At 42.0% G+C, this 14767-nt stretch overlaps 1 protein-coding gene across 1 annotated transcript in view; it reads left to right on the forward strand.

Annotated features, from left to right (window-relative positions):
* Positions 1-14767, forward strand: part of GRIN3A (glutamate ionotropic receptor NMDA type subunit 3A) — a 78988-nt gene that overhangs the window by 48236 nt on the left and 15985 nt on the right. Inside the window, exons 4-6 of the mRNA XM_083818569.1 lie at positions 6288-6433; positions 7815-7930; positions 10376-10527. Of these exons, the coding sequence (XP_083674695.1) occupies positions 6288-6433; positions 7815-7930; positions 10376-10527 (414 nt within the window). The remainder of the gene's footprint in view (positions 1-6287; positions 6434-7814; positions 7931-10375; positions 10528-14767) is intronic.

The raw sequence follows: 14767 nt of genomic DNA on the forward strand, positions 1-14767 counted from the left end.
GTGCAGTCACTGCCACTGCACCTCACTGCATACTAGGTTGCCCTTTTTGTGGAGGTGAATTTTGGAAAGGAGAGGCTGGCTGAATGAACAATGAAGTCATGATCATGATTTGAGATGCTGATTAGAAACAGTCCCAGGATAAGTCCTTCTTAAACCAGCTATCAACGTGCACAAAATGGTCTTGAATCAAATTCATTGAGACAGTTACTGCACCCCATCAGTCAAGTACTGGGGAAAAATTGCCTAGAATTCAGTCATTTATGGGTATGTTGATTTATCTGCTTATAGAAAATAGCCATAATTCCACTTCCTTACAGTTTCTCTGCTTAGAACTTCCTTATCTCTTCACCGTTCCCTGCAAGCTCAAACTCCACAGGATCAGAAGGAAGCAAAGCCAAACCTCACTTCAACAAGTCCACCATGCCAATCCATGCTTCAGCATAACTCTTGTCATTTTGAGACCCCACAGTGCTTCATTCATTAAGTACTCTGAACACGCAGCCCGGTATCTGCTGCCTCAGTGACAGGCTTCTGTGAAAGTTTCCATAAATACAGTGGATGCATTGTAATCAGCTAGTCATTCCCTGTTCAACTTCTCCTTATTCGCATACAAATGCAGAGAGCTAGTTACTTAGGAGGATCATGAAGATGTGACAGAGAACTTCTACAAGAAAAAATTGTTCTCACTGAGTAGTTTCACTCCCCCTGTTCTATTGCCAGTCTTTTTGGAACTGAGATCATCTTTTCACTGTGTTTATATTCTGAACACCTAGGTTTCCTACACACTGCAAGAATACATGACAACCAAATGCGATGCAAACCTCAGAATGATAGTAGAGACAGCAACCAGGGCACCAAGGGGGAAAAGTCTTTGAGACAAACCTAGTTTCGCAGCACTGAAAGTTCTGAAAGTTCATTCAGAAGCCAGAATCTGCCATAAAGATCCCCAAACACAACAGCCAACTTTGGAGGTTAACTCCTAGCAGCATCTCATGCATTTTCAGCTTTAGATCCCAACTTGCACAGGATATTTCTATGCCTAAGTATTTTCAGGTCTGAGTCTAGGTGATCTCAGCCTAGCTGATGGTACTGAATGCAGTGGCACTGTATTACATAAACTGGAATGTGCCAAGTAATTCAAATCCCTGACATTTAGGATTTTATTTTTCTGTTTCTGCTCCTGTGGTTTTATCACATTGGTATTTTCATGCATAATTGGCACCCCAAGGCATAGATGTATGCACATACCCAATTCTTCTCAACATCTTCCTCCCAAATAAAACTCTCCACTTCCCACTCAGCAGATGTTTTAACAACAGAAGACGCAAACCAAGAAGATCCAGAAGTAAGGTGGCATGCCAGTGGATATGGTGTCTGCAGTATTTGCTTTCAGCAAATTTGTTTCCCAAACATTGTTTGTCTAGTAGCACAATGCTATACAAAGTACAGACGACTCAGAGAAGTCCCAAAGCTTTTCCTGGCACTTTCAGAGAGGATGGGTGTTCTGCAGAGCTCTGTAGTTTCCTTAAACACTGAGTGACCTAAGCCTCGGTGTTCAAGTGACCCAACCAACATTTCACCTTCTCAGCACCTTGAACCACTACCCCTACCTTGGATACCACGTTTTCTTACACAGTGAGACTTGTCCTTAGAAACACCAGCATATGCATCCCACCATAGATACGTCCTCAGAGACCACAGGGACAGCCTTGGTACCCCAATTACAGAAAGCGTACTTACTTCCAGAGGTCTTTAGCTTTTCTTCTGCACCTTTGTCCTGCTCTTCCCAGGAGCATGTTGTAGGCCTCCCACGATCTCTGTCTTCACAGAAGATTGGTCATCTTCCTGAACCACTCCCAGACCTGTGCTGCAAGATCCTTTAGTCTTAGCATTTCACAGCCCTGCGTATGTGAAGTCAGAGTGCTGACTGAAGAAGATAAGTGCTCAGCCCCGTCTGGCACTACATCCGTCTCTTCTTTCTCGAGCTGGCCCCACACACTAACCCAGATCCAAATGGGAGGCCTCCACGTGTATCACAATTTCATGTGCACCAGCTATCTCACAGCAGACAGGGGAGATGGTTTTAAAAATTTGGGATAACACCTGAAAGGCTACAAACTGGCCACCCGCCTCTCAGTTTTCAACCATGATGCATGCACCCAGGTCCTTCCAGGGGGCGAGCACACCTGGGCTCTGCTCTGTCCTCCAGCAGCTCCTGGTGGTGCCCTCCTGCTTCTCCCAGTCCATGGCTCAGCACTGCACTTTGCTGAGTGGTGTGCTGTGGTGGCCTCGCTGGTTACTATTCAAATGCCTGGTTAAACAGCAACGAGCCCCATGCGCTACAGCAATGCTCAATTCCCGTGCACTGTGTTGGAGAGGCTACTTGGAAGTGCACAGAGTCAGCCTTCTGGCTGAGGAGCTGTTGCAGTCAGGAGCAATGACCCTTTTAGAAAATGAGTGATTTCCTTTCTCCCAGGCCTTCAGAAGGGAGGTCTGGCAGTTAAAGAGATGAATAAAGAGAGATATATCATCTGTACCGATATAACCTCTATAGCTTTTTCAATGCATTGTCACATCGGGACCAACATGTCTCCTGAAAAGGCTGAAAGCTTCTCTCTAGGCCAGAACAAACCCTGTTCCTTTGATTTTTTACAGCATTAGATACGTGATTTTGGAGGCACCTTGAAAGGTTATTTAAAATGAGAGCCAGGATAGCTCTTGCCACCACCTGGAGATGGATCTGCAGCCTTTGTGTTTGTTTATTTTACTCATACTTGCATCACCAGCAAATCTCCAGGTACTCTACAGATGCAAAAATTGTTAGCAGTTCCTGGTGCCCATTACCTGCTTTGTAATGGTTATTCACCTTTCATACTGACTAAGTTTTTAATGAACAAATGCAACAGAATATAGGCAGAAGTGCAATCTCCACATATACAAAAATACCTGTAATTTGAACGGCTGTTTCTTCTCCATGAGACAGCTTTTATATTTGCTATTACTGATACCAGAAATAAGTAACTGTCTCCACCAAATCACCAGTTTAAAAAGTAAATAAATTCCTGAATCTTCAAATTGTGGTTCTTAAAATGCTGTTATTTTAGAGTTCATGTTTTCAAGGATTTCTCTGAAGTCCTAAGCATTAGGATTGTGTGACTTATTTTTGGCAAGACTTTTTCGATACAGAATTCTTAAGATCTAAGAAACACAAAAGCAGAGCATGATGAACAGGAAAGAGGCAATTAATAAGGCAAAACTCACACAAAGACTGACATTTACCTGTACTGTCAGCATACAGATATTTGTGGTTTCCATCTTTTCAAAGAATCTCTCCCAGAGAGGACTACAGAAAGTAAGAAAGCAACAGTGACACAACACTGAAAACTGAAGAGTCTTGTTTCCATCCTGAACTTTATATCTTCTCTTGAAGCAAGTAACCCTTAGGAATCTTAGTGGATTAGGCAGGGAAGGCAGTGCAGGTAGTCCATTATCTGCTTTTGGCAGCATTTTGCATTGTTAATCCGCTGTTCAGTATAGCTGCAAGTAAGCCTTTTCCTCATGTGAATAAGCAGCAGTAAGAAGAAAGCAGAAGTCACAACAGATATACAGGATTAGAACGTTATTAAGATTTATCCATCAAGAAAAGAGTCAAGAGTCATCAAATACAGAATTGCAGACACATAATTATGCTTAAGAAAAACACAAATTACCGGAAGCAGGAAGAGCATAGGATGCAAAGGATCACTACATAACTTTCCTACGCAGACTTTCCAAGACATCCCACCAGGCATATGGTGCTGCTAGAGACAGGATATTAAGCCAGATGGACCTTTGATCTAACACATATTCCACTGTTGTCATCATTTATGGTGAAATTTGACAATGTGCCCAACACAAAGCAAAGCATGGATAGTCCTCAGTAAGGCTTTTGGGACAGAAAATTGAATGGAGATGGACTTAACTCTTTCCTCTGTACCTGCCTTTTTCATAGAGGCTTAAAAATCTGTCTAGATTTGTTGCACTGGTGATGATCTCAGTTAGACTTCACCTTCCACCAGCAGTCTTTATCTGCAGAGCAGATGTGGCATTGCAATTGGCATCACTAAGTGGACCACAAATGTCACAAAAAACACCTAAGCTGACTTGAAAGGTGGCAGCATGGTTCACTGTTGAGACCCAGAGAAGTTTCTGGTCTCGTCACTGAAACGGCCAAGAAATAAAACCTGAAGAATTAACACTTATTGTGGTGACTAGCTTCTTTGGTCGTAGAGTACATGGAGCCTTCTCCAAGGTCATTCTTTAAGCAGGTCATCTTCCATGTCTGGAGACTAGACCTAGTTTGGATTGACATTGTTCTGGAAGGCTTCATGATGTATTGTCACAGCACCGCTCTCTGTTATTTATGTCTTCTGGCACTTAAATGCTGTTTCCACACTTCCAGGCAAGAACATTTCCCTCTGCGCCCACGGTCCTTCTGGCATAGCACGCACTATTGGCCAGCTGCTGATGGATGTACGCCCTGCGTTGTGCATCCTGTAGTCATCCAGACCAGGACACCTGAGAAAACATGATAAGGCTCCCTCCATGCCCACACAAAAGCATTTACCTCCAGGTCTTATTTCTGGATTGCAGCACAAGAACCAGGTCAGCAGAGCACAATGTGAAAAGCAGTTGCCCACTTTCCAGATAAATTTACCGGAAATAAAGTATACTCATGGGTTCCAGGATACCAAAATATCATTCAAAAGACCTTTCTCTATTCCTTCTCAGACTGAAGATCATGAATTTACATCCTACATTTGCTATCCTTATATTCTATGAATATTCTTTTATCTGTGGGATCATTGAAGAGAAGCATGGGGAAGGTCTTTTTGTACAGCTTTGTGTTGCTGTGCACTCTGTTTTGCATAGATGATAATGCAGGCAACCAGATGGACTGGCAGAACACCTCTCTGCTTGCTCTTTGCAAAGCAGAGCATGGCCATGCTGGGATCGTCTTTGCAAACTGTTGTGGAGACCTTCAGCTTCCTGGGAAACAGAGTATGTCTGCCTTAGCTTTATTTGGCTTCCTGTGCTCTGAGGCTGGTACACTGCTGAAGGCTTTCCAATTAACATGGTCTTGGCAACACTCAGTCATCTCAAGGAAGTGCTCAGCATAACTAGAGGGCACTGCCTGAGCTGCTGCACTTTGAGAATTTTCCTGTGAAGTGTTAAATATTCCCAAGACAAGCATGATACTGTGGAAACACCGTTCTGTGAAATTTGTGATCAGACAAACTACTCAGGACTGTAATACAGGAGGTGGACCCGGGAAGCAGGTTTTGAAAAGGAAAGGACACACAATTGCATGTTTGTCTGGTACAAAAATGGTATGTGTATAGCTGGGTAATCAAACGTAGACCTTGGGCTTTGCTGAGGGTATTCTTCCTCCTTTCAGCCAGGGGAGTCATTTTTGTGTCCACAACAATTCAGTCTTTAGTTTCACTGTGGTGAATGACAGCAAAGGCAGCAGCAGTTTGTAACATGATTTTTGGGCTTCTAGAAATGAAATGGTGGTGCTGCCCTTCTGCAGAAGAGTAAATGTCATCCTTTATGAATCCGTAAAGATATTCTGACAGAATACATCCAGACCCTACTGGCTATCCAGAGCCTCAGGCACTGGATCCTAGTAAGCCTAGAAGCTAGTCATGATACTTGCTGAAAATTTGACTGGTTTTATAGAATCAAAGAATCTGAATGGTTTGTGTTGGAAGGGACCTTAAAGCTCATCTAGTCCACCCAACCTTCCATGTGCAGGGACACCTCCAACCAGACCAGGTTGCTCCAAGCGCCCTCCAGCCTGGCTTTAAACACTTCCAGGGATGGGGCAGCCATAGCTTCTCTGGGCAACCTGTGCCAGTGCCTCACCTCCCTCTGAGTGAAGAATTTCTTCCTGTTATCTAATCTAAATTTACCCTTTTCTAGTTTAAAACCATTACTCTTTGTCCTATCACTACACACCATTTTAGGACAAATGGTGCAACTAAACACCTAGATTTGGGGGTTCTTGGTGTCTCAAAGGAAATGTTTTTCATGTAATGAAGCGAATCCTGAGAGTACACAAACAGGCTAATCAGTCACCTGGTAAGTCCTTAGATACCTCTTCTGTGACGTAGAAAGCTGACCGTAGGAAAACATAAGATAAAGGTCTACGCTGAGAATTTCTGGCAAACATTCACAAATGAGACCAAGATACCATTTGTGAAGAAGGCAAGTGACTCTACTAATCTGTAATTTCATCTCCTTAGCTCCACCACCCATCCCAAGGGTTTCGCTTTGGAACTGTGCGAGAAAGCAGCGCAGAAGACTATGTGAGGCAAAGCTTCCCAGAGATGCACGAGTATATGCGGCGGTACAATGTCCCTGCAACCCCGGATGGAGTAGCATATCTAAAGTGAGCCTCTGCATGCAACAGCAGATCTGGCGTGGCAGTGAGATGGTGATGAGCTACCCACTTTCAGTGTCTCTTATCCCATAAAACAGTCATTGAAGGCAGTGTGGCAAGCATGTAATCATCTGGATGGAGTGATACTCGGAGAGCAGGCTAACATAGCACCAGCTGAAGCATTTCCAGGGGAAGCAGTGCTTCGCATTAACTGCTAGAGTGCCATCAAGCATGGGCAATGTATAACTCCTGGCAGGTTTCTGTTCCTGGAGACCGTCATGAGACAGTGAGAAACGTTCAGAAAAAAACTCCTTACCCTCCAGGCAGAAGTTGAGGATGAAGATCCTCAGCATCTTCACCATGCTAGTGGGAGAGAAGGCCTGTCAGAGAGAGCCCTTAAAGCATTTATCATTAAAATTAATAAAAGCAGCATTAGACTGGTAAAAAGTAATAAACACCAAATTTTACTTTAGGGATTTGTGATATCCCCGTGTTTCCAATACATTTGTGTCTAACAAACTGGGGTCATACAATTGATTCACTCTGCTAGGAAACTGGAGAGGAGATAACAAGCCTGAAATACTTCATTCATTTTACACACAAAAGTTGCATAGCAGATGGCTTGAGGAATTTGCACCAGAAGTTGTTTCCTGTTTACACATTTTTCCCAAGCCCATTCTAATAAAAATTCATATATGTGGCAGTTCTTTGTTTGGGTTAAATTGGAATCATTCAATTGAAATCAATGACATGGTATAACTTCACATCAGGAGAACATCCAGGCCTTTAAAGTGACAAGGGTGAGGGTGCAGCCCCTGGGGCAGATGAAAACAGGCAGTGCAACTGATCCCTCATTAGGTTAGTAAAATCTAATTGCCTGTGTTAATGAAATCTGAACACAGAGAAAAGCTGATCTGGTGAAGGAAATTAATTTACCACATACTCGGGAGAAGGGGAGAGGAACACTTTTGTATTGAGTTATCTTCCTGCATTTTGGTCTAATGACCTAAATTTCAAAATCACAAAGAAACTAGGACAGCACAAGTGTATTAGCAATTTTTGCTCTTTTCTTCCAATAAGGCTGTGTGCTGCCTTTCAGCTGAGTCAAAGTCCAACCTGTTGTAGTGTTCTCCGTTTTTCAGATCAGGTATTTCGTGGGAGCAATGTAAGTCATAGCCCTGCTGCCCTGTTCTAGATGCACAAAGTTTGTATCTTTTAAGCTCATTTCCCTCCTTCAAACATAAATCAGTCTTGCATTTACAATAGCAGTCCCTGGTTCCTGTTTCCGTTTGGTGAACTTCCAGAGAACTAGATAGATAAATGTTCAGTGAGTACCACTGAGTCTTAGATTGTGAAATGATTCTGTTTCTGACTTTGATGTTGAATACAGGAGTGATCCAGAGAAACTTGATGCCTTCATTATGGATAAAGCACTCTTAGATTATGAAGTATCAATAGATGCCGACTGCAAGCTTCTAACTGTGGGAAAGCCCTTTGCCATTGAAGGTAATAATCCATTTTACAGCATGCTGCTCTATTTCTCATACTTTCCTTTATTGTGATTCAGTGAAACTGTATAGGTGGACCCCTTGAAGCTTATGGTAAAATTCTCGATGACGAAGCAGGACCGAGGTTTCACCTTTTTTTTTTTCTGTGTGTTTTTTGAGCTTTTAGATCATTTGCACCATCTGTTGCCATACTCAATATAGGAATTACTCAAAGTGCTTAAATGGTCTGCCTCCAAAGAAGCAGGAGACACAGCCCTTTTCACTACTGATAATGAAATAAAGTTGCTCCAGAGATAAGGCTTGCTTTCTCTAGGCTCACTTTCATTACACAAGTTCAAAATTCAGAGAAGTGCATTCAGAATGCCGTTCCACATTTTCACCGTTCGCTTTCTAAAGGTCATTGCAGGATCCCTGCTGAATCTGTAGCTAACTGCAGCAAAAGAGCAGAACCTAGCCGGGTTCATGGTCTCCTGCGGTCCTGCTGTGCTCGCAAAGACACAGCAGAAGGAAGCAGAAGGCAGCCTGGAAACAAGGCTTGTCTGAAGCCACCTCCAGCTTGGGCAAACACTTTAGCAGCCATTAGTCCTCAGGAATCACTTCTGTGATAGATAGCCAGCAAAAATTATTGAAGCTCCTCCTTCCCTCCCCTCCAAGAGCAATCACACTGGCCTCTCCCATCTCCCATTAAAACAATCTCCTTCAGAAATGTTGAAATCTGACTGAGGAAGGCAAAATGCTAAATGAGGGCCAGGAGAAGCTGAGCATTTTAAACAGTTCAGATAAAGTCACCAGCACTAGAGATTTTAAAGAATGCTTTTTTTCACTCTGTCAGTGTTTCCCATTTGAGTTTGCACCAGAGACTTGAAAGAAATCCTTTTTTTTTTCCTTTTTTCTTTTTTTTTTTTTTTGGTGTTACTGGGAATGATAGATGTGCAGACAGCTGTTTAGACAGAAGTAGGATGTGTGTGTGTGTGTGCAGTTGCATTTTTCACCATGTATGTGTAACTCAATATATCTTCACTTTCAGAGAGGACAGCTCTAACAAAGTAAGCCATCAGCTTCCACAACTTGGAGTCAATTACTGAACACTTCAACACAGACAAACTGATTTAACCCTCAAATACACATTTTTAAAGAACTGGACTTCATAGCACTTAATTGTGGAACAGTTAAATAGGCTGGAAATGTGGTAACAATGAATGGTAGCTATGCCTTCTCTGAAACCATTCCTTCAATGTTAGCAGATATATTTAGGTAGAAATACAGACACAAGGTAGAAAAATAAGCAGCAAGTACATGTACCAATACACTACTGAAAGGCAAGGCACTGTGCTGGCAAATTTACCAGTCCTGTACATCCTTGCCTTGCCTTGCCTTGCCTTGCCTTGCCTTGCCTTGCCTTGCCTTGCCTTGCCTTGCCTGTCCTTCCCTTCCCTTCCCTTCCCTTCCCTTCCCTTCCCTTCCCTTCCCTTCCCTTCCCTTCCCTTCCCTTCCCTTCCCTTCCCTTCCCTTCCCTTCCCTTCCCTTCCCTTCCCTTCCCTTCCCTTCCCTTCCCTTCCCTTCCCTTCCCTTCCCTTCCAGACAATATGAAATTTGGCATTCTGGACTGAAAACAAACAAAAACAACAAACAAACCAAAAAATCCACAGTGAATTAGAAAGGAATCTCTACAGATTATTGTCAGGACACCTCTGCAGGCAACTGCGTGTTTTGCAGACATAAATTATATTTCTCTAAATCCAAACCAGGATTCTGTAAAGTGTAGCAGACCATATTAAAGTTCCTGAATCCACTTGTATTTAGACTGAGACCTTTGCTAGCATGCTGAAGTGGTAAAAGAACACATGGATATTAAATTCTGGCCGGAGCAGAACTGTATGAATGGGTAGTCCAGCCCCTGGGGTTTAAATTGCTGTGTTACAACAATATGAACTGCTCCATGTGCATTTACATGCACACAGCTTCTCGTCAGAAAACATACAGGAAGAAAAGAAAATGTCACATCTGACACCACAGTCACATCCATGGCTCTAACAGTATAAAGGGATCACAATGGTTTACTTGACATTAAGGCTCTCCTGCATTGGTAAACCAATATAAAACAGAAGAGCCCTTGATGAAGGCACACAAAGGCTGTGTTTCTAGATATACAACAGGTTTATTCATCTATGTGTACCGCCATCTTAAATTTTTGAATCTCCATTTTTATCATTTTTTTTTGAATCTCTATTTTGTGGCTTTAATCATTTTGAATCCTGTTTACATTAGGCTACTTTACTTTGTAATCTCAGCTTTTTCCATCTATGGGAAACCAGCATCCAGGTTTGGACCTCAAATAAAATGCCAACCTGATCTGCCGCAATAGCACTCAATACCAGAAAGCAATATAATTCAGTAAGAAGCAAACACGAAAGAGACGTGACTGTACTCTTTTTCCTTCTAGGATATGGTATTGGTCTTCCCCCTAACTCTCCGCTCACCTCCAACATCTCCGAACTGATAAGTCAGTACAAGTCCCACGGATTCATGGATGTTCTGCATGACAAATGGTACAAGGTGGTTCCGTGTGGGAAAAGAAGCTTTGCCGTCACAGAGGTAAGCGATGATCAGTTGGTCACATAACTGAAGGTGCTGAGGATTTGCCCAAGTCATTTCCCCTCCTACACAATGTGCAATAGACTTAGACACATGACAGTGATGGGCTGCAGCTGAAGGGAAGCATTAAGCTTCAGAAGCAAGAGACGTTACACCCAGCAGTGTTCAGGTCAGAGCACAAGAAAAACATCAGCAAGACAATGCTGCTAAGTTAGGCTTGCAGTGCATGCAAGCAGAGAGCACTTCTGGAGACAAACAGGGTATGTAATGGTGCATTAAAAAAGTGATCTGCCCACTGCACAACAAATCTGTCTGATTCTACTCCATTACGCGTATCACCAGCTACAGAAGCAGCCAGGGACTTTGGACTCACAGGAGTGATTGCTGAAGTAGCCCACACAAAGAGCGACAAAAGCAAAAGAAACAGAGACAGCAGGAATTTAATACATCCCAAATTACTAATGTAACCCCGACCACTTGCTAACATGGGTCACAGGTGTCTGCACCAAAGACAGGACTGCAGCCTAGGAACAGCTCACCAAGATACCCTGCTAAGAACTGATGAGCAGAAGGTCTCAAGTCTAAGTACAGTTACAGGAAATGGAGGCAAATCCTCATGGATTTATGGCCTGGTATTAAATCAGAGAAGTTATACCAGCTCGTAGCAGCTGAAGATATAGGCATTATTTATGAGAAAAAAGACTGCTCTTATCAGAATAGCAGTTTTCTCTCAAGTTCTCAAGACTGTCAAGTGAAAAAAGATAAAGTACTGAGGAATCAAAAGATCTAGCATGCCTGCAGATTTTTAACTCAAGGTTTCCAAAACACATCAGTTACATGTTCTCACTGGTACAAAACACACAGCTGAGAGTGTGCTGTCTCCTCTTCAGAGCAGGTTCAGCCAAACATCAAACCAACCCTCCATGTTCCCCAAGGAAGTGGTAGCGTGGCTGTTCTCCCCTGAAAGGGAAGCCCACTTTCCCAGAGCTCTGATTCCTGCTCTTTAGTGGCCACCTGAACCTCGTCTGCAACTTCTCATTGCTGACCATATTGCTAGAAAATTTGCATTTTCTATTTTCTAGAGGTCAGATGAAGGAAAACTTTGACTGCTTTAATACCTTGATTATTGGGGTATTTCTGCTTCTTCTATTACGTTTTTAACTTTTTCATTAAGATTATGTCAATATGAAATAAAATAAATTCTAACACTGGGCATTTGTATAAGAAAATCCAATTTATTTTTATTCAACTTATTCATTTTTTTTTGATTGCTTCAACACAAGAAAGCACAGCTAAATAAAAACGAATTCACTGCTATTTTTGATCTGGATGATCTGAAGATTAAACTATCATCTAACAAGAAAGGTACAGGGGGAACATTCTTTTAAATGTAGCTTGCAGATCCGTTCCTGAGAAGCACTTTACTCAATGACCCTTTGTCACTCTACACTTTAACACAATTTTTTGAATTAAATCTCATGAAAATTACCAGATCATAACAGTATTAATTAGCCCAACTGTTTTAAAACTGAAAACTTCCTTATGGCAGAGACAAACTTACCATATTGGTAATTCCCCAGTGAAACAACTAAATACTTTATTATATATTATATTTATTATATATTAAGTATTTGCATTTTAAAACAGGGAAAAAAGATAAAAAAATTTGCCTGAAAAGTATCTTTTGAAACAATCCGCAGTCATAGCAAGGGACAGCATCATTTCTTTTGAATTAAAAGTGACCTTGCATTAAATGTGAAGCTGTAATCAGAAGCCTCATGAAAACCAGCTTCCTCTGTGGCTCACAGGATTTAATCACATGAAAAGGTAGCTTTATCATTGTTAGTGTCACTTATGTTAATATGTCATACTGATACCCAAAAGCCTAACCATAGTATCCCCCAAATGATGCTGTCTGAAGTTTCAATTAAATGTGTCAAGGGCATAACAATGCTTAATATCACGTCGGTGACATCTGAGCAGTCACACAGCAGCCATTAAGAGAATGCTCACAAGCCTGTGTCTTTTCCCAGCCTCTTGCCTTCTAAATACCTAAAAAATCTCACATGCTGATTCAAACTCCAGCCTAACTCCACTGTTATTCCCAGTATCACCATGTCAGCGGGAACCAAACTTCGAGGACTTTCCCATACAGCACATTAGCTCCACCCAAGCTTAGCAGAGACTGCAAATTCCTTCTTTTTTTTTTTTTTTTTTTTTTTGCATTTTTGCATTTTGCATTTTTGCAAACCAAAATAGAGCGAATTGGTAGCTTTGCAACTTCCCACTCATGGTAGCAGAACAGCTAGGGACACTATGACTGCAGGCAGGATGGATAACAAGAATGGACAAGTTGCCTATCACTAAGCAGCGGTCTTTACTGTTAGGCCAAGCAGTAATGATCAGGGTAGAGTGTTTAGGAGATGAGCCAGCACAGAGCGGTTTCTCACCACAGTTTGAAAGAGAAGGGCCCATTGTAATCCAGGGGTAGACACCCTTTGTAAAGAGCTAGCTGTACATACAGAACTGGCAGTTCAATTAGATAGCAACCAATACATGGAGTAAAAAGTTACACTTTTCTATATTGATACACGGCAGTAAAATTAAACAACTTATTGATACTTCATAGTAATACACAAACAGTATCTAACCTGATATTTACAACAGCAATATATGCAAACACACAGGTGATGCTGGCACAGACTGACCTGTTACAGCAGATCCACTGCTTTCCACTGGGGAAGCCACGTTGTTGTGCATGCCACATGCTGCTGGTGGTGGGGATCTGCCATTCACCATGAGTTCCTGTCTGATCCAGACCAGGAATGCAGTGAAGGCAAGGGTCCTTTCATCCTGTCTTCTCTCATTGGTGGTGGAATCCACCCATGGTTCTTCTCTGGAGTCTGTGAGGGAACTTGGCCAAACTTGACCTGCTGTGGCTTGTGCCTACGTTGGTGATCTTTGGCCTCAGTATCACACGGGATGCACAATCAGACAGTACCTTGTTCAGTACCATGCCGTTCATCCTGAAATAATTTTACCCAGTTATCATCTGGCAAACTTCCTTTGTGCTCTTAGTTTTGACTAGTTTCCTTAAGGGTCAACAGTTACTTTCAATTTTTGTTATACCAGTAACATGACAACTCAACAGTTGGGTTTCTACCCAACATCGTGAAGCCATGGTTTGGCTGCCTGTCTCTGGTGCATTGCAGGTGTCAAGGGAAGGCCACACAGACTCCTCCACAAGGGAAGCACTACCCTGTGACAGACGCTGCATTGCAAGGGGGTTGTCACAATGCAGGAAGATGCAGTGGCACCTTCCACTCAAGGGGCATCACTTGCTCTATGGGGAAAAATACTTTCCACCATAGTCCTGAAGAAAGGGATATATGAGTCTGGATTCTGACAGCATAGTCTGGAGAAACACTTTTTGAGTATCCTGGAAAATGAATACCAGATTTAGATTCACCTGTCCAAACTGAGAAGAAAAAAATAGTTCTCTATCTGAGGAGACAAAACTATTATTCCCAATTCACCAGCCTGTAATATCAAAGAAAAGAACAACTCACCACCTAATTCCACTGGTATGTGTATTGTTCTTCCTGCTGCAGACAGGGCTTAGATAATGGATGAGCCTTAAGAAAAAGATTTACAACAAAAGAGAGTTTTTTCCAGTCCTGTGCAAAACTCTTCACAAGAACGGAAGGAAACTTGTCTTGTTAATGTGAGACAAAATGATTTACAGTATCTCAAAATTTGGCACTTGAAATCCTAAAGCCATAGTCACCGATCTTTGCCAAAGATAATCTCCCTAAAGAAATTAAATACAGTGCTGCCATTTCTTTGAAAGCACACAAAGCCATAAGAAAGAATAAAAAAATAAATAAAAGCTAGTCTGCAGCTACAAGAAATGCCTCAATCTGAGGACAGGGACTGCTTTTTAATACTGTTTAGTTACCTAAATATATGCATCAGTGTCAGCGGCATTTTGAAAATCTACTGAGATACCCAAATGGCTTTAAAAATCTGCCTTTCATATCCATTTATCCCTAGTAAAGCTAGAAATAATTCCTTCTTCACAGAGGTGCTGCAAAATTTAACTTCCTGATCTTGGTAAAGCTTTTTAAAATCCTTGTGGGGAAAATGCTATCAAAAAGGGTAGCTTATTTTATTATTATAGCTAATACACGCATGACATCCCTCCTTAGAGCTTGAGTTCAGCAGTGTACAGCATTAATAG

Source organism: Anser anser (genome assembly GCF_964211835.1).
Source record: "Anser anser genome assembly, chromosome: Z".
Lineage (NCBI taxonomy): Eukaryota > Metazoa > Chordata > Aves > Anseriformes > Anatidae > Anser > Anser anser.